An 18,266-nucleotide genomic window follows, 5' to 3' on the forward strand; every position below is an offset into this window, starting at 1 on the left:
CGATTAAAAATGACAGTGTGGACGAGGAGCGTTTTTAGACGCCATAGTGGTTTTTCCACCACGTGAAAGACAGAAATGTAATGTAAATGTAATTGTAATGGGACATGTACTGTAAAGCAGTGGTCCCCAACCCCCAGGCCGTGGGTCAATTGGTACCGGGCCGCACTGAAAGAATACATAACTTACATTATTTCCATTTTAATTATTATCCGATTCTGAACGATGTATTATTTTGGAAAATTACCAGATTCTCCTCACTACATCTGTCTATGACTCACACTTGATGCATGTCAAGATGTTTGCCTCGGTCACGTCTTACCTCCATCCTCTACCTTCTTAAAGGGGCAGCTCTGGCTGCTAACACATAATACATTACCGCTAAATTGAAACCCGCAAGCTAGCAAAATGAACAAAAAACACCACAGTGGATTCACGGTTATTATAATATTTAGAAAATACCAGTTTTTATGCCGGTTGTATCATTTTATTTAGTTGCATTTATCCGCCACACTTTAAAAGCCGGTCCAGGAAAATATTGTCCGACATTAATCCGGTCCGTGGCGCAAAAAAGGTTGGGGACCGCTGCTTTACAGCACATAAATTATTTTATATATGCCTGCAATGCCAGGAATATGTGGGTCAGAGCACAGGGTCAGTCATGATATAATGTCCCTGGAGCACTGAGGGTTAAGGGCCTTGCTCAAGGGCCCAGAGTGGCAGCTTGGCGATACCGGGGCTTGAGCCCCCTGACCATCCGATCAGTAATCCAGAGCCTTAACTACTGACTTTCCACCTCTTCAGTCGTTATGATGGAGGAATAAGTCGTTGGATTGTGTGCCATCCATGAATAAATTACACATTTGAACTGTTGGCTGTGGTACAGTTGTAAACAACCCCCTCAGGAGGTGATGTACCAGCCCAGCCAACAGTCGAACTTGCTTAATGCATTGGCTTAAATCTAGTTTCTAATTTATAGTTTCTAATTTATACCAGAAGTAGATGTCTGACTTCTGATCGAAAGGTTGCGAGTTCAAATCCCAGCACTGCCAAGTTCCCTCTGTTGGGCCCTCGAGCATGGCCCTTAACCCTCAAGTGCTCATTTTTATAAATAATCAATAAAGGTAATTTATACAACTGAGCACTTGAAAAAGGCATCTACCAAATGCTGCATCCAAAATTACACCAAAATGAGTGTGGCTCCAATGTAAATGCCAGAAACCTCCCTTTAATCCATGACTTGTGATTCTCCTGCTGCCAGACGTCCCAAAACCCAGCACTCCGAAGCCTAAAAGAACCCAAAATCAGGAACTGAAACTCGACTTCCTTACCGTGAACTGCGAACACGTTGAGGGGCTGAGGCCCATGGCGTGACGAGTCCCTCTTGCCTCCACTCTTGATGAAGTTCAGAGCAGGGAGACTTGGCCTCCGTTGGTCACCAACAAACTTCCCTGGCTGCTGCCCCATAAGGGCAGGATGCCAGGCCGGAGCCGGGACTCTCAACCGTCCACAATCACGAGCTCGGTGTCAATCTCGAAGCGGTAAACAGAAATGGGGTTCACTTGGAACAGGGCAAAGCCAATTCCTTGTGAAGGCCAGTTCGAGCAGCACGCTCTCCGTCAGAGAGGCTCGCGATCCCGTGACGCGATCCAGACCCCAAATCCCAAACGGTGACGTTTTTCCCTGTCCACCACGGGGACCAAATCGACCCGGATCACCTCTGGCGGGTTTGTTATGTGTGTCATGAATCGAGTTGCCCAAACGTGCTCAGTTTTCACATACGCACACGAACGACGGGGTGAAAAGCAAAACGCAAAATTGGATCATCCCAGCGCGGAATACAAAGTTCATGAGGACGTGAATCTACATTCTGCGTCTAGACGTGATAACGCCAATCCACGAAATCACAAAAACTAAATGTCCCTAATGTACAAGGAGGCGTGTAGAAGGACCTGGCGAAGATCCATTATTATTGTCAAGCACATTTACAGACATATCCTGAGAACATTTCCAATGAATAATCAGGAATGTTATCATGGAATTTATTTGGTAGAAAAGATTGCATATGTTTAATTAAGAACTATACTGCATTTGTCTTTGGGGTTATATATAAAGTCTCTTTTAAATTAGCCCTAAACTAGGAAAAACATCCATTAAATGATCAGGAATAAGGAATGTAGTGAAATTAGACTTTAATATTAGAAGTTGTTATTATTATTTAGATCATTAATGGGAACTGTGTCTCCACATTCAGTCTCCACCTGCTGTACCATTAAAGCCCTGCTGAACTGGAAGGTTATAGAACTTGACATATTTATACTCTGCGATTAATTATACTTTAAATATGACTGTTAAAGGTTATGTTTTAAAATATTAATGTTAAAAAGCTTTTAGCATCGCCGAGGTCTTCACTTGGCTGCACTTTGCCTCAGGTTCACGCGCTCAGTCGGTCAACAAGTTGACTTAGTTGGCAAGTTTTCCAAAAAAAAACGATTCGTGAGCACAATAAACTAATACTTGGACTCATTCCAAACTTATTCCAAACTCATTCCAAAGTCATTCCAAAGTCATTCCAAACACACTTTACACACTTCCCAGGTTCGGTATCTCCTGCCAAATTCCTCTCCACGACTTCCGTGTACGAGCTTCCCGTCGCTCGGTCCCTCCCGGGCTCCAGATAACGTTACACCCGGACCTGAGGCACTTCAACTCTGCCGCACAACCTGGCGTTTCTCGCCTTCCGCCCGAGCTCTGTCAGCGCGTTTCTCTAAAGCAGCAATCCGCGGCACTAAGCGGAACAGCCCCCGGTGTGAACACACCTACAGCCCGGCAGAATCTCTTGCGTGCTCGTACAAGTTTTGAGGAATAAAATGTCTATCGTGTAGTCGTCGACGCAGGGGCCGCCATATTTCCATACGCACGGTGGGCTAGTTCCTGAGCAGGCGTGCGTCTGACGTCATTACGTCCACAACTTCCGCCAACAAAACTTTTTCCCTTCTGCTTCTTCTTCTAAAATCAACAATAATAATAATAATAATAATAATAATAATAAATAAATAAATAAATAAATAAATAAATAAAAACTTCACAAAAAAAAAAAATTTTCTTCTAAAAACAAACTTTTTCTTAAAAAAGAAAAAAGGGAGAAAAAAAAAAAAAAAAAAAAAAACTTTCTTCTTAAAAACTATTTTCCAGTCATTCTTATTTAAAAAAAAAAAAAATTATAATAACTTACAGGGGGTTTTTTTTCTAAAAAAATAAAAATAAAAATTATTTTTTAAAGATTTATTTTGTTATTCTTATAAAAAAAGGAATTACCTTCTAAAAAAAACTATTTTGCTTCTAAAGTTAAAACTTTTTTTTTTTTTAAAAAAACAATTTAAAACAACTTTTTTTTTCCTTCTGAAAAAATTTATTTCATCTTTTAAATGTATTTCAATTGTTTTTTAATTGGTTTGGAAAAAGCTGAATGTTTTTTGCTCTTTCTTTCTTTCTTTCTTTCTTTCTGTATATATAGAGAAAAAAAAACATCTATTAAAATATTCTTACAAAATATACATTATATAACAGAAGTTACAAATAGGAGGAGGTTATATGAATAGACAATAGGATGATTTTCTGAGCTTGTTTATTAATATAGTTTGTTTCTAACAAGAACTCACACAAACCCACCACAGTTGCAGCAGTAAAAAAAAAATACTACATGAAAAATAAAAATACAAAGAAAGAAAATCTATAAAATATATGTACAGTGGGACAAATAAGTATTTGATACACTGCTGATTTTTCAAGATTTTCCACTTACCAAGAATCTAAAAAAAATCCAGAAAATCACATTATGATTTTTAAATAATTAATTTCCATTTTATTGCATGAAATAAGTATTTGATCACCTACCAATCAGCAAGAATTCTGACTCTCACAGACCTGTTAGTTTGTCTTTAAGAAGCCCACCTTTCCTTTACTTATTACCTGTATTAATTGCACCTGTTTGAAGTAGTTACCTGCATAAAAGACACCTGTCCACACACTCAATCAATCAGACTTCAACCTCTGCACTATTGGCAAGACCAAAGAGCTGTCTAAGGACATTAGGGACAAAATTGTAGACCTGCACAAGGTTGGGATGTGCCACAGAACAATAGGCAAACAGCTTGGTGAGAAGGCAACAACTGTTGGCGCAATTATTCGAAAATGGAAGAAGGAAGAAGAAGGATAAGTACAATCCCAAACGTGAAGCATGGGGTGGAAAAATCTTGCTTTGGGGTGCTTTTCTGCAAAGGGGACAGGACGACTGCACTGTATTGAGGGGAAGATGGATGGGACCATGTATCGTGAGATTTTGGGCAACAACCTCCTTCCCTCAGTAAGAGCATTGAAGATGGGTCGTGGCTGGTTCTTTTAGCATGACAATGACTCCAAAAACACAGCCAGGGCAAATAAGGAGTGGCTCTGTAAGAAGCATTTCAAGGTCCTGGAGTGGCCTAGCCAGTCTCCAGACCTAAACCCAGTAGATAATCTATGGAGGTAACTGAAACAAAGTGATGCCCAGTGACAGCCCTAAAACCTGAAGGCTCTGGAGAAGACCTGTATGGAGGAGTGGGCTAAAATCCCTGCTGCAGTGTGAGCAAACCTGGTCAAGAACTACAGGAAATGTCCGACCTCTGTAATTGTAAACAAACCAAATATTATGTTCTATTTTTCTAATGTATCGAATACTTATTTCATTCAAAAATGTTATAATAAAAATGTTTTTCAGTAGCAATAAATTATTGGCAAGATTTATTTTTCTTTCCATTAAAGTAACAATAATTTATTTATATTTTATCTCTTTCATGGAAACTATCCTAATGAACACCTTTACCTATTTTACTGCATCTGTAAACATCTGAAAACCAAAAATGCATGAATCGTTACCAATAGAGGACATACATTTAAGCAGGAGTAAACACTGCCCCCTTGCGGCAATGTGATGTTCCTACGTGTATAATGTATAACTGTTCTTTAGCATCAGAGTTAAAATCTGTATCTGTTTATTCAAATCAGACAAATGTCCCAGAGAAGTGCATTTTAGTCAAAAGATTCGATTCGATTCAACTTTGTCATTGTGCAAATTACATGTACACAGCCAGTGAAATTAGCATCTAACCAGAAATGCAGAATTGGCCAATTTACAATAAATAGCAATATGTACATGGGTAAGAGTGATTTAATTTACAGAAGGTGTGGTAGGTAATAAGATATGGTGTATATAGTAATATACAGTATAACTGTGCAAGATTGTGCAGAGGATAAGACATGTCAAGAAAATAACATGCTTAATTAACATGATGTACATATATGAATGTTTGTATAATACATTACGTTTTACATGTACATTAAAGCACAGTGAAATTCTTTCTTTGCATATCCCAATGATGTAAGGAAGATCAGCCATAATATATACAACAACCCTGAAGCACAGAGAATGAAGGGCCTTTCTGCCCAAAAGAGAGCCAAAAGTATCAGCTTTGGACTCCCTGGACTAGAAAGGAACCTTTCCCATGTTTTCTGATTCAATTTAAGTCTTCCATGCAGTGTGTGGTGTCCAGGCTACGTTACTCCAATCTGACCTGTGGATCTCTTGCTTTCACAGTAATTTTACCATTTCCTCCATCCACAACTATATAAAGGGGATTTTAGTAATTTTCTTTCCATAAGTTTAGTACTTACTTCTTGGCAATAACAATAACTCGGGTTATTACTTCTTGGCAATAACAATACTAACCACTTTTGAGTCTGGTTCCTCTCAAGGTTTCTTCCTCATAACATCTAAGGGAGTTTTTCCTTGCCACAGTCGCCACGACTGCTCATCAGGGATAAATGCACACCGTTCACCTTAACTGTTAATTTCTGTAAAGCTGCTTTGAGACAATGTCTGTTGTGAAAAGTGCTATAGAAATAAACTTGACTTGACTAATAATAACATCGTGCAGGTTTGGAAATACAGCACAGTTAAGCTTGTATTATTTGGTAGGTTTTTAATAACACTGGATATTAAATAGTTTGTCAACTCTATGCGTATTCATGTCTTGAAGTGGAGATTGATCACGCGCAATTACCACGGGCAAAAATGTTGCCATGACCCATACCGAGAAAAGAATGGGAAAATCACATTCCATCATTTGCAGATAAAATACAAAGCTTTTTTGTTTGAAGAACACGCTCGTGAAATTTTTATATGTATCAGTAAAAAATGTAGAATGTCCGTTCAGAGATGAGAATCTCTTTTAGAAAGAAAATACACCACAATCAGGAACAGTTGTGGGCACCTAAACGTAAGATTTATTTGTGCTTTTTTTAATGTCCCATTCCACATTTAGTCTCCATTTACTGCTGTAGTAACCTCCACTCTTCTGGGGAGATGTTCTGGAGTTTGTGTGTGGAGATTTGTGCTCATTCAGCTACGAGGGTGATAGTAAAGTGTAGGTGATAGAGGGTGAGGGTGAGGAGGCCTGGGGTGCAGTCAGCATTCACATTCATCTCAAATGTATATAGGGGTTTGGGTCTGAGCTCTATAAAAGCCCACTCAAGATCCTTCACTACCAGCTACCTATCTTCATGGAGACATTAGGGTGTGTTATCAGGGTAGATTTGTCCATGAATACATACCACAAAAAAAAAAAAAAAAAAAAAAAAGCATTAACATATTACTCCATTTATTAGAAAATTCAAAACAAAATTCTTCATATACAGAATTAATAAGAGGTACAATGGTCACATATATGAAATGTTTAATATTTCCACACCTGTCCTTAGCCTTTTATCATAAGCAAGTTATAACTAAGATAGATATATTACAAAAAGGACAGAGAATGGTTTGGAAAATATCTGGAGTATTAATTTAGGCATTTTCTTGCAGTATATATATCACATTCTCCAACTTATGATCAGCGCAAAAAGAATCTCAGACATATGACATAGAATTAATATTAACCTTGTTCTTAACACTGGTAAATAACGTTGGGTGTGAACTCGTCTTCTCACGTTGTGAACGATGACTGATTTTCTAACCCTCTTGGTCGAGAAGCCGTTGCCGTGTCTCCATCACGATTTCGTCCATGGTCTCCGGTTTCAGGATGTCTTTGATCTGAAGAAGAAGAGCAATTTTATACGTTTCTGAAATAATTTGCAAAAACGAAACACCTATGAACCAGGCAGCTTTCCGAAGTGCTGCTCATTAAAAGATACAGATCGTACAAACCTGTGATTCAATGTAAAAACTATACATACAAAAAAGTGTGGACTTCTTAAAACATCCCATTCCACATTTAGCCTACAGTATTTTCTGTTATAATAAATGTCACTCTTCTGGGAAGATGTTCCACTAAATTTCGGAGTGTGCTTGTAGAAATTTGTGCTCATTCGATCGCAAGAGTGTTACTAAAGTCAGGTACTGATGTAGGTGAGGTGAGGAGACCTGGGGTGCAGTCAGCATTCCAATTCATCCCAAAGGTGTTCAATAGGGTTGAGATCAGAGCTCTATAGCAGGCTACAAAAGATCTTCCTCTCTAACCCATGCACACTATATCTTCATAGAGCTGGCTTTATGCATTGTTATGCTGGAACAGGTTTGGGTCTCTTAGTTCAAGTGAAGGAAAAATTAAATGCTACCGCAGCCAGACATCCCATACAATTGTGTACCACCAACTATGTGGTAACAGTTTAAAGAAGTAGCATACGCGGCTGGGAAAATTAGGCGTCCCAATATTTTTGAAGAATATAACAAACCCTTAGGACTAATATACACTTGGGAACACTGAGCTAAAAATTTTGGCATTTCTACATGAAGGAGTGTGAATTCTGGCTTTAACAGTTCCTCAACCTCAGCTACATCACTCTGCATTCTTTTGACTAAATTCTGCTTCATCATTCTGATGCATTTCTTGCTTTCCTTGCCTGCAATATCTTCCAAACACATTCAACATGCTCTACTTTTTCCCCAAAATATAACCAAACTTGTCGCCCTAACGCCTTGTGTTATTTTATGTTAATGTGGTATCAGATGGAATCTCTGACCCACAAGCTTCATATCGAACCTCTCCACACATCCACGCGAAAAGATCCAAAAATCCACATGAATCCCGCTAAACAAATCTACTCAAACTTTACCTGGTGTGTCAGAGATGATTCATAGCAGTAGAGGATGCTGGTGTCATACAGCATCACTTTGTGAGCTGCCAGAGCCAGTAAACAGTTCCTCAGTCTAGAAATGACTTCCCGGTCTGAGAGAGGAACGGGCTGAAAACCAAACCGAAAACTGAAAACACGGAAAATTCAGTACCTGATCAATATAATATAACAAAAACAAATAGTCTTCTCACCTCTAGGCTTGTGTAATACCCTCCTGCCTCTTCATCATGGTGCCCCGGGGTGGGGTAAATCCAGATATAGCCGTTGTTCCCTAATATTACGGACGCTCCGCATGTCAGGTTGTGGAAATGGGTTTTCTGTCTCTTGATGAGTGATGGTGAGACTTGCACGAGAATACCCTGACCCAGCTGGGCAAGACATTCAAATATTAAAACACTAAAGACAGGAAGTGGTCGCTGATTTTTTATTTCTGTGTGAACATATTATTGGCTACGTACCTTTCCGTATTTTAAGCTGCGTGTGTGGAGAGAGAGGGCGCCGTCTGAAAACACAGACTGTACCTCTGCCTTAGACAAGTCAAGGAAGTCGTTTTATAATGACAAGCAAAAAGAGTTTCTGACAGTCATTTGAAGACATGTGCTAATATATAAACACCCTTGTCATGCTCCTTAGGATACACTGATGAGGTCCCCTTCTTGAAGGTAGTCTCTCATGGAAAGTTCGTCTTCTGCTGATCGCCTCCTCTGAAATATTATTGTTAAAGGTTAGTAAGGGGTGGCACAGTACATGGAAAAACACCCGAACCGTTCGGTTCGCTTGTCTCGGTTCGGTTCGTGTGTGCGTCGCACGGTTCGACGCATGCGCAATGTAGCCCCGTGCTCAGTTTCGCCTGAACATACATATAGACAGTAAAATACTGTGGATATTGTGGATAATAAAGCTAATAAGCTATATATCAAATGCTGATGAAAATTTCTGGAGTGTTAAATAACTGTTAAGATTAAGAGAAAAAATAACAACAAGAACCGTACAGAACCGAAAACCGTGACCCTAAAACCGTGATACGAACCGAACTGTGGGTTTTGTGAACCGTGCCACCCCTAAAGGTGTTAGAAACCGTTTACCACAATACTGGATGACAACCAGAGGATAAATCTCGATCTTGTCTCCTTATGCAAAATACTCATGGATCATATAGCAATAGTCATTGGTTTACCTCATGTTGCCTTTTTTCACATTGTTCACAACCCTTCTGTGTTTATCTTCACATTTTCACCTTATACAGTATTATTGTAATAAATATTGCACTTTCGGACTCCTATAATATGATCATTGTATATTTATATAGTTAGATATAGATAGATAGATAGATAGATAGATAGATAGATAGATAGATAGATAGATAGATAGATAGATAGATAGATAGATAGATAGATAGATAGAGTAATTTGCACTTCTGGTTAGATGTTAACTGCATTTCATTGGCCTTGTACTTGTACTCTGCACAATAACACTAAAATATCAAATATTTTATAAAATACATAATAATAATAATATAAAATATTTTGAAATGACAGGGCATTTGAGAGAAAATTCCATCCGCAAGTAGTGCATTACATTTACTTGACTGTTTTAACAAATATAATTCGACAAAGATTAAATAATGAAGCTGTTGGTGTTAATTCCTGCTACTGTTTTTCGTTATATGTCATTTTTTTAACGCCATCATTTCCAGTTCGCCAAATCCATCTTAAGACGGTTTATATCATTCTTTCATTTAGTTTAAAAGCTCAACATTTAACCAACTCCACTGTGGTATATGATTGTCCTTTAACAGCACATATAAAATGAAGTTATAGTTTACTTACCAACTCTCCTCCAGGAAGATTGACCGAAGACAGAAGTAATACTGAGTCCAGACGAGAGTTCGTCTCCACTTTCCAGCGTTTTGCTGAACCTACAGTCACAGAGTCAAGTAAAAAGACAGACATCTTTTTTTCTGGTCCATTAGAGGCAAAACAATGCAGGTTTCTATATTTAAAACATTCACAAACCTCAGTGATCCGACCAACAATCACATCACCGACTTCACCATTGAACCTGAGGGAAGGGGGAAGGAGAGAAAAAATAATAAAAGAACAGCAAAAGGTACATCATTTGGTACATTGTAGTATATGCAATGTTCATGTGATTTCCTGGGGTTGGTTTGAGAAAAACCCTCATTCACAGCCTAATCAATGAGATCTCCATCCAATCACAAAAAGTACTCACCTTGTCTTCAGTGGTCTCACGCAGATGAGCTTGTTGACTCGTTCTACCTCACCAGCCACAGAAGCAGTGAGTTTCTCATCGTCCATATACGTTCCATGGCCTCTGAAGCACAAAAAAAGAGGGGTAAAATTGACATATAGCGTAGTGCAAAAGTTTACACACCCTTACGTCACAATGCATTAGCAACAGGAGGACAGGATAAAATGTAACACCGAATTGTTTTGCACGGATAAACTATTGGACGGGGACACGATGAAAAATTTAGAAAATAGTAAACTATTAGATTAACATGAAATTAATGGGGAAAAAATGCTTACAATGGCTTTTAGCTTATATATTGTTATCTGTAGGTATCCTAAGTATGTAAATACTAATATAAAGTAGGTACATAAACAAATTGACAAAACCAATGACGTAAGTAAATAAAGAAAAGTGTTACAATGCAGTTGGACAGACATTAGAATAATACAAATTAAATTAGGGGGAAAAAATAGATATATTAAACTAGCATCCAGCATCCATAACCCTCATTCATTGAGTCATAGTGCTGCATTTAGACTACATTAGACTTCATATTCACCTCATGAACCCTGTGTCTGATGTGATCACATCCCCTGGAACTACCAAATGTTTGTGGTCTGAGCTGGAATTAGAAATTGGAAAACACGTCTGTTTTCTCGCAGGTAATCTCATATCCACCGCCATGCCTGCACCACGTGAGTTTACACTAAAATGGCCGTGTTTCCGCACACAAATACCGCCATGTATGTACCGCAGGAGCTGTCTGAGGTTGCCAGATTGAGAAAAAAACCTTTCACGTACAACTCACCCCCTCTCTCTCTCTCTCTCTCTTTCTCTCATTCCCACCTTTTGCTTTGATTACAGCTTTGCAAAACTCCTAGCATTTTCTCAATCAGACTCATGAGGTAGTCACTTGTCATGGTTCACAGAGGTGTTCATTGCTTGTTGGCTGCTTTTCCTTCACCCTCCAATCCAACTTATGCCAAACCATCTTAACTGGATTTAGATCAGGGGATTGGGGAGGCCAAGTCATCTGATGCAGCATTCCATCAGTCTCCTTCTTGCAACAAACAGTTCTTTTATAAACTAGAGGCATATTTGGGGTCTTTTGTCCTGTTTGAAAACAAATGATGGTTCCGATAAGTGCGAACCAGATGGGCATTTCACTGCAGAATGATGTGGTAGCAATGCTGCTGAAGTGTGCCCTCAGTTTTGACTGTTACCAGCAAAGCAACTCCTCCATGCTTCACAGTGGGAACCACACGTTCAGGAACCGGCCATTAACCCTCTGTACATCCAACAAAGACGTGACAGTTAGAACCAAAAATTTGGAGCGACAGCTTTCCACTGATCCAATGTCTATTCCTTGTGTTTCTTGGCCTAAGCAAGCTTGTTGTTTTTCCAAAATAAATGGTTTATTTCTGCAGTTAGACCAACTCCTCTGGATGTTAAAATATGCCTGCCTTATAAACTCTGAGAAGAGGTAAATTGCAATAAATGTAAATTGGCAGTTTCTGATGATTTGATGAGTGTCTTGTAAATTTGATAAGAGAATGTCATTAGTGTGTGCAAAGTTGTCATCAAAGCAAAATTTAGCTACTTTGGACAATTGAAAATATAAAACATATTCTGGGTTGTTTAACACGTTTTGTTTAAAACACAATTCCATATGTGCAGTATTAATGTTTAATGTTAAAAAAATATATATATGAGTACCTGCTATGGCATTGACAGTGACATTGACAAAGACAGGAAGAGAAGCTGGAGATGGTTGAGTTAAAGATGCTGGAATTTTCATTGTAAATGATGAGGATGGACAGGATTAGAAACAAATTTATGAGAGAGACCGTGCAGGTAGGACGTTTTTGAGAAAGGTGAGAGAGGCATGATTGTTCATGTGCAGAGGAGGGACATGGGGAAGAAAAGTGCTAAGATCAGAATAAGAATCAGGTTTATTGGTCATGTGTGTTGAGACACACAATGAATTTGGTTCCAGCTGTTGGTGACTCTCAAAAGCAACACAGACATAAATAACACTGTACATTTAGCATAGACTCTACGAGACAATACAGACAATACGAGTATTAAATAGAACACAATATACAGAGTGGATGGAGCCGCCAGGCAGGAGGAGAAGAGGAAGGCCATGGAGGAGGTTTATGGATGTGGAGATGGAGGACATGCAGGTGGTTGGCTTGAAAATGGTAGATTTAGAGGACAAAGTGATAAATAAACAGTATGAAACACATCCTGAAAGTACCAGTAGAAACTACTAATGGAAATTCTGAGCATTTGAAATGCTATGCATAGTATTTAAAGTCATTATCTGTGATCAGTGATCTGTGTATCTGTCCTGGTATCACGTTCTTTGTTTTTTCTATACTTTTTTCATTTTCTGTCTTGAATCAAGCTGTTAATTATAATGTGTTTGATAAATAGGTATCTTTTGCTGACTTCAGAGAAAGATTTCACAGAAAATCTAAGCTTGTATGTTTAGGTTTAATGCATAATATGTTCATTTTAATGTCCAATAAAATATACTTATGATGGTTAGTTTCTAATTTCTCAGTTTTTCAAGTTTTTGTTGCTCGGTTTGCTCTGTTGCTTTATTTGATGATGGATAGCTTTTTAGACACCTGTGTTATATAAATACAAAATTATTTGTATAAGTGAACAAGTCTGAAAGGGATTTTTCAGGGAAAATATTACTAAAGAAAATCCGATTCTAGCATATGACTGAGCTCAGCAACAGGTCGATGGCACGACACAGGGTTTATCAAAATTTTTCCCTTTACCCATTGGAGTAATGATGCAATATTTAATTGGCTGCTCCAGGGGGGCGTGCCTTAAAGCGTGGAGCTCATTGGTCCAACTCCCGGAAGTGTTGCAGTCTCGCGTCCAAAATAATTAACAAGTACACTCGCTTTGAAATCACACTCGGGAGAAGCAATATGGAAGCCGGTAAAACTTCAAATGTCGCTCCGTGTGAGAGGAAAGATTTCGGCAAGGCTCTCTGCATCATAACAGGAGCTTCGAAAGGTTTTGGACGATGTCTTGCTAAAGAAATATCAGCTCTTTTACAACCGGGCTCGGTTCTGTTGCTGGTTGCCAGATCTGCAGAAAAGCTGCAGGAGCTGGAGGGGGAATTATCCTCGCAGAGAAACGGCCTGGTTATCCGCTGTGTGGTCGCAGATCTGGGCCAGAAAGACGGAGTGGGAAGCGTTATAAGAGAAGCCAAAAAGACACCAAGCTCTGAAATCAACAGCCTGTTGCTTTTTAATAACGCGGGTGAGGAAAATGTGAACAGAAAACCCATAGATCATTAGTTCATGATTACACAGTGTAGGCTTTAAGCTTTAGGATGGTCAAAAACTGAGTTTACTATTTACAGCTATTTGTATTAAATAGAAGCATAAACGTGTGCAAAACAATAAAGTGGAATAGAATTTATAAATATTAAACAAGCAAACATCACAATCTTTGCTTTTTTTATTAATTTTTTTTTTAATTATTAATTATTTATTTATTTTTGCTCTGGAGTGATTTTTCTTTCTTCCAAAAACGAGGTCGTGCAAATGGTCAAATTAAATATGCATAAATTTTCATACTTAAAAATATTGTCTTTTTTTTTCATTTAATATTACATCTATTTTTGGGATCAGATTTCTTTTAATTGGCCAAAAATAATAATAATAGAAGTCCCATAATCAGTTTTAGTTTTGCTGTGAGATATTTTAATAATGTTATTACCTATCATAATATAATGTTATTATCATTATACAATATAATCTTACTTTTACCTATATGGTTCACTTAATTCTGATTATCTTTAAGAGAAATACAAATCGAATCCAACAACGACGATCCCAAATATAGTCTTATAAAGTTTACTTTAAAATAATAATTTTTTTAGATGCCCAAACCACGGCCTTGAGGGCCAAAGTTGGCTCCTGTTGACCTTTGATTTGACCAACCATTCCATATATGAGAATTTTATTTTGAAGCTGCAAATAATGTAAATTGAAATAAATGATTAATTATAGAGAATATAAATATATGAATGTATGAATTTGACTTTTTATAATTAATACATGCTTAATTCAATGTACAGTCACAGCATGCTTTTTGACAATCAACGAACTGCTAATTATGGAGAGATTGAGGTAGTGGCACATGACGAGGAAATTGTGTGCTGTTCATTATGTAAGAAAACATTCTTTAGCTTTTTTGGAATATAACAAATATTTTTGGCCCATTTACTATCAAGCTACATTTACTTTTTACCACCGACCCTTTAATCAAGTTAGATTTTTGCCCCTTAATATGAAATAGCCCCCACTGGTAGCAATTTAATCAGTCAAAGAATCATTAAGGGACCAAAATATGGACACATATCACTTCTTTACATAGAGTGTTATTTCAAAAAGTGAGCCGAATAATCTTTTGCATTTCCTCCCTTTTAGCTGCACTGGGCGATGTTTCACGCTTCTTCCGAAGTTTCACTGACATGGACGATGTAGACGAGTATCTGTCGATGAACGTGAGCTCAGCCCTGTGTTTGACAGCTGGGATCCTGCAGGCGTTTCCAGCTCGTGTGGGTCTGCAGCGCAGTGTGGTGAACGTGAGCTCTCTGTGTGCCCTGCAGCCTATTCCCTCCTGGGTTCTCTATTGTACAGGGAAAGCAGCACGGGACATGATGTTCTGCGTGCTGGCCAAGGAAGAACCTGAGCTCAGGGTTCTCAGCTATGCTCCTGGTAAACTTGTAAACCTTAAACATTCAATAACGTTATATATACAAAATATACAAGACTACAAATATAGAAGATTTTTTAGATCAATGTATTAGAAATTCATAAAAAACAAGTGTATAATAGTAGACAGGTATATTTTGGGTTAAATAACTGGGTTAAACAAATCTTTTTTTGACACTTGGTGACTAAAAAATTATTGCTTTTATTGGAATGTATATGAACATAATTAAAAAAAAAATGCATTTAAAAAAAAAAAACTTTAAAACAACTTTTAAACAGCCATCCTTTTTGATTAGAAAAATATTAAGGAACCTATTCTTATTGCTAGGTACACATTTGAATAGCTTCTAGAATAACATAAACGAAAGCATATATGGTGTATAGTAGAGGAAGTGGTAGATCAGTGATTTTAGATGCTAATCAGAATGTCATGTGTTCAAATACAAGCACCACCAATCTGCCCCTTCTGGGCCTTTAAACAAGGCCCTTAACCCTCAACTAGTTAGTTTCATAAATGTGATCAAATCACTCTGGATAGGAGCATCTGCCAGATGCCATAAATATAAATATATACGGTTTATAACAGCTCAATTTTTATTCTTTGGGTTCTGAATTTGTCATTCCTTTGTATCTATGGCAAAGATATTAGACAAATAAATAACAAAAATATAAGAATATATAATTATATACCTATACTGTCAAGTATATAAGAATAAACTACTACACAATTACCAAAAATGAAGCAAATGAATATCTAATAATCCAATAAAACTAATGCCTTTGTGTAATAAAGAGGTCTGGTTTTGTACATTTATATACATTTATTAAACATCCAACATGCGTTTCCTTATGACTACAGTGCATTACGTACCTGTATTTTTTTCCTCAGGTCCTCTGGACACAGAAATGCAAGTCCATGCCCGAACCTACACAGCGGACGACAATGCCAGGAAGTCTATAATGGCACTGCACTGTGAAGGCCGCATCCTGACCTGTGAGGAGTCTGTGGGGAAGCTGATGAAGGTCCTGTTGAAAGATGACTATACCTCTGGAGCTCATCTAGACTTTTACGATTTGTAAATGCATTCCTGTGAGATTTTAAAACTTGTGGAGAACGTATGGAGATGCTCTCTTTGAGGAGAGTTATAGGTATAGTTTTGGTTGGCATTAAACACTGACATCTTTCATCAGTCAACATTACATCAAAAACATTTTACCAATATTATTTTTATATCAGCTTTATAAATACTAAAGAATGTCCACCTAGTTGTCAGCTAGATTTTTAGTAAATGTTTACACACACTGTAAGTGTTCACTATCATACTTACTACGCTATTCTGTGCTAGCTTACACCCCTAATGCTAGCAAACCTAGCTTCTGGATTGAATCACAGTATGACATTCCACATGACATTCCTCACAACTTTATAACCTCTTTATCTGAGTAGAGCTGCTGTAAAGCTGCTTTGGGACAATGTCTATTGTTAAAAGCACTACACAAATAACGCTAAATTGAACTGAATTGAATACAAAAATAATTAGCCCTTTTATTTAGCTAGCTTCCTAATTTTCAGTTTACTAGCCTGTGGATTCTAATCACATAACAGTTACTTTTAGGTTTTATTGTTTACTTGAAACAACATGGTAAACAGATACATACATTATCTACCAATAGAACACTTAGCTAAATGTTAGCTGACATACCATACCAATTTAAAAATATTTGTTAAATTCCTAGGACCTAAATATAAATATACAGCAAATAACATGTGAATTAGCTAGCAAAGTAGAAAGCTATAGCTGTCGTTCTGCAATATAAAGACGTGCCAATTTGTATTGGAACAAAAAGTACAACGTTCCACCTAAAATCTATCCAATATTGTGGTGTGGTGCATACGTTTTGTTAATATAATTCATGTAATCTGTAGCCAATATGTGTCTTGTATAATTTGTAGTTGTACAGTTGTGATTTTGTGATGTGCAATATTCTTGTATGTAATAAAGGTGCCTTATTTCACTTGTGCTCTTATTTTATGCTACTTATTTCCAATGTTCTGTTTAATTCAGCAAATAGTATTTTATTCAATCTCAATTTAAAGGACAAGTAATTATCCTGGCTACAAATGTTCCCAACTCTCACACTGGGTATTTATTTTGTCTCATTTGATCCAACACAGCCCACAACCTCTAAACACAACACATTCCACATTCCACACTCTTGGTATAAACATTTCGCTATATGGGAAGTTTATGGAAACGTCCATGACTATAGCGATGACCCTTTCCAAAAATCCATCAGAGCCTGTCAGCTCTGAATAAATCACCTGCATAAAAAATTATCTCTACTGAGTTGCAAAAAAAGCAATATGATGTGGTAATATTAATATATAAAGAAGAAAAAAAACAGAACAATTTGTATTTTTTTAGGTTGCCTCATTCATTTTTTACACCCTAATGTATTCTTTAGACTACAGGGTAAGAATGAAAGTGATTAGTCACTGGAAATAGTCAGTGGGAAGTCAATGGAGGGTCAAATAAAAGTTTGTACTCACTTGAATATAGACATTGTGAGCAAATAGTCTTTCAGAAAAGAAGAGTGCACATTTTAGGTAATCATCCAATCAGATATACAATATTCACATTAAACATCAGAATGTGGGAAAATGTGATCTCAGTGGCTTTGAAAATGGCATGGTTTTTGTTTACAGAAGGCTGGTTTGAGTTTTTTGGAAAATGTTGGATCTCTGGGAGTTTTACAGACAACAGAGATTACATTGAATGGTACTGATAAAGGTGAGAAGGTTTGGGGTGAAACAGAGGTGTTTAATAGGGTTGAGGTCAGAGCTCTATAGCATGTAAACCATCTTCATGGAGCTGGATTTGTGCACATGGACATTGTCATGCTGGAATAGGTGTGGGTCTCTGAGTGTAAGGGGAAATTTAATGCTATCACAATTAATGACATCCTGTACAATTGTGTGCCTTTAACTTCGAGGTAACAGTTTGGGGAAAAAGCACATATGTTTGGGAAAGTCAGGTTTCCCAATATATAACTATTTTTATAATATTTAGAAAAGAGATGTTTTTATTTTAT

At 37.4% G+C, this 18,266-nt stretch overlaps 3 protein-coding genes across 4 annotated transcripts in view; 1 reads left to right on the forward strand and 2 right to left on the reverse strand.

The window, feature by feature from the left end:
* Nucleotides 1–2,944, reverse strand: part of abl1 (c-abl oncogene 1, non-receptor tyrosine kinase) — a 34,472-nt gene extending 31,528 nt beyond the window's left edge. The window contains exon 1 of one of the 2 annotated variants that reach the window (XM_046838515.1): nucleotides 1,329–2,944. In XM_046838515.1, coding sequence (XP_046694471.1) covers nucleotides 1,329–1,464 — 136 coding nt within the window. In that variant the 5' untranslated portion in view covers nucleotides 1,465–2,944. The remainder of the gene's footprint in view (nucleotides 1–1,328) is intronic. The other variant, XM_046838517.1, reaches the window with a different exon arrangement.
* Nucleotides 2,945–6,678: 3,734 nt separating this feature from the next.
* On the reverse strand, nucleotides 6,679–11,178 carry exosc2 (exosome component 2). Its single transcript, XM_046838533.1, has 9 exons — nucleotides 10,982–11,178; nucleotides 10,402–10,503; nucleotides 10,175–10,230; nucleotides 9,999–10,081; nucleotides 8,808–8,873; nucleotides 8,628–8,696; nucleotides 8,361–8,537; nucleotides 8,149–8,277; nucleotides 6,679–7,126 (listed from the first exon to the last, which is right to left on the reverse strand). The coding sequence occupies exons 1-9, from the start codon at nucleotides 11,104–11,106 to the stop codon at nucleotides 7,046–7,048; spliced, it is 888 nt and encodes a 295-aa protein (XP_046694489.1). The 5' UTR covers nucleotides 11,107–11,178; the 3' UTR covers nucleotides 6,679–7,045.
* A 2,113-nt stretch (nucleotides 11,179–13,291) lies between these two features.
* On the forward strand, nucleotides 13,292–17,189 carry spra (sepiapterin reductase a). The gene is made up of 3 exons (XM_046838527.1): nucleotides 13,292–13,710; nucleotides 14,886–15,176; nucleotides 16,063–17,189. The coding sequence occupies exons 1-3, from the start codon at nucleotides 13,374–13,376 to the stop codon at nucleotides 16,251–16,253; spliced, it is 819 nt and encodes a 272-aa protein (XP_046694483.1). The 5' UTR covers nucleotides 13,292–13,373; the 3' UTR covers nucleotides 16,254–17,189.
* The last annotated feature ends 1,077 nt before the right edge of the window (nucleotides 17,190–18,266 follow it).

The sequence above is a fragment of the Silurus meridionalis genome, chromosome 25 (genome assembly GCF_014805685.1).
Source record: "Silurus meridionalis isolate SWU-2019-XX chromosome 25, ASM1480568v1, whole genome shotgun sequence".
Classification (NCBI taxonomy): Eukaryota; Metazoa; Chordata; class Actinopteri; order Siluriformes; family Siluridae; genus Silurus; species Silurus meridionalis.

What these genes read in the sequence shown, in the direction of transcription:
- exosc2 (XM_046838533.1), bottom strand. Translation starts at nt 11,106, where the DNA reads ATGGCGGTGGATATGAGATTACCTGCGAGAAAACAGACGTGTTTTCCA. An exon ending in GCAGCTTAAAATACGGAAAG is followed by an intron (nt 8,538 to 8,627) that starts GTACGTAGCCAA and finishes TGTCTTGCCCAG; the next exon opens with CTGGGTCAGGGTATTCTCGT. An exon ending in AATCATCTCTGACACACCAG is followed by an intron (nt 7,127 to 8,148) that starts GTAAAGTTTGAG and finishes CTTCTTCTTCAG; the next exon opens with ATCAAAGACATCCTGAAACC.
- spra (XM_046838527.1), top strand. Translation starts at nt 13,374, where the DNA reads ATGGAAGCCGGTAAAACTTCAAATGTCGCTCCGTGTGAGAGGAAAGAT. An exon ending in GTTGCTTTTTAATAACGCGG is followed by an intron (nt 13,711 to 14,885) that starts GTGAGGAAAATG and finishes CCTCCCTTTTAG; the next exon opens with CTGCACTGGGCGATGTTTCA. An exon ending in GGTTCTCAGCTATGCTCCTG is followed by an intron (nt 15,177 to 16,062) that starts GTAAACTTGTAA and finishes TTTTTTCCTCAG; the next exon opens with GTCCTCTGGACACAGAAATG.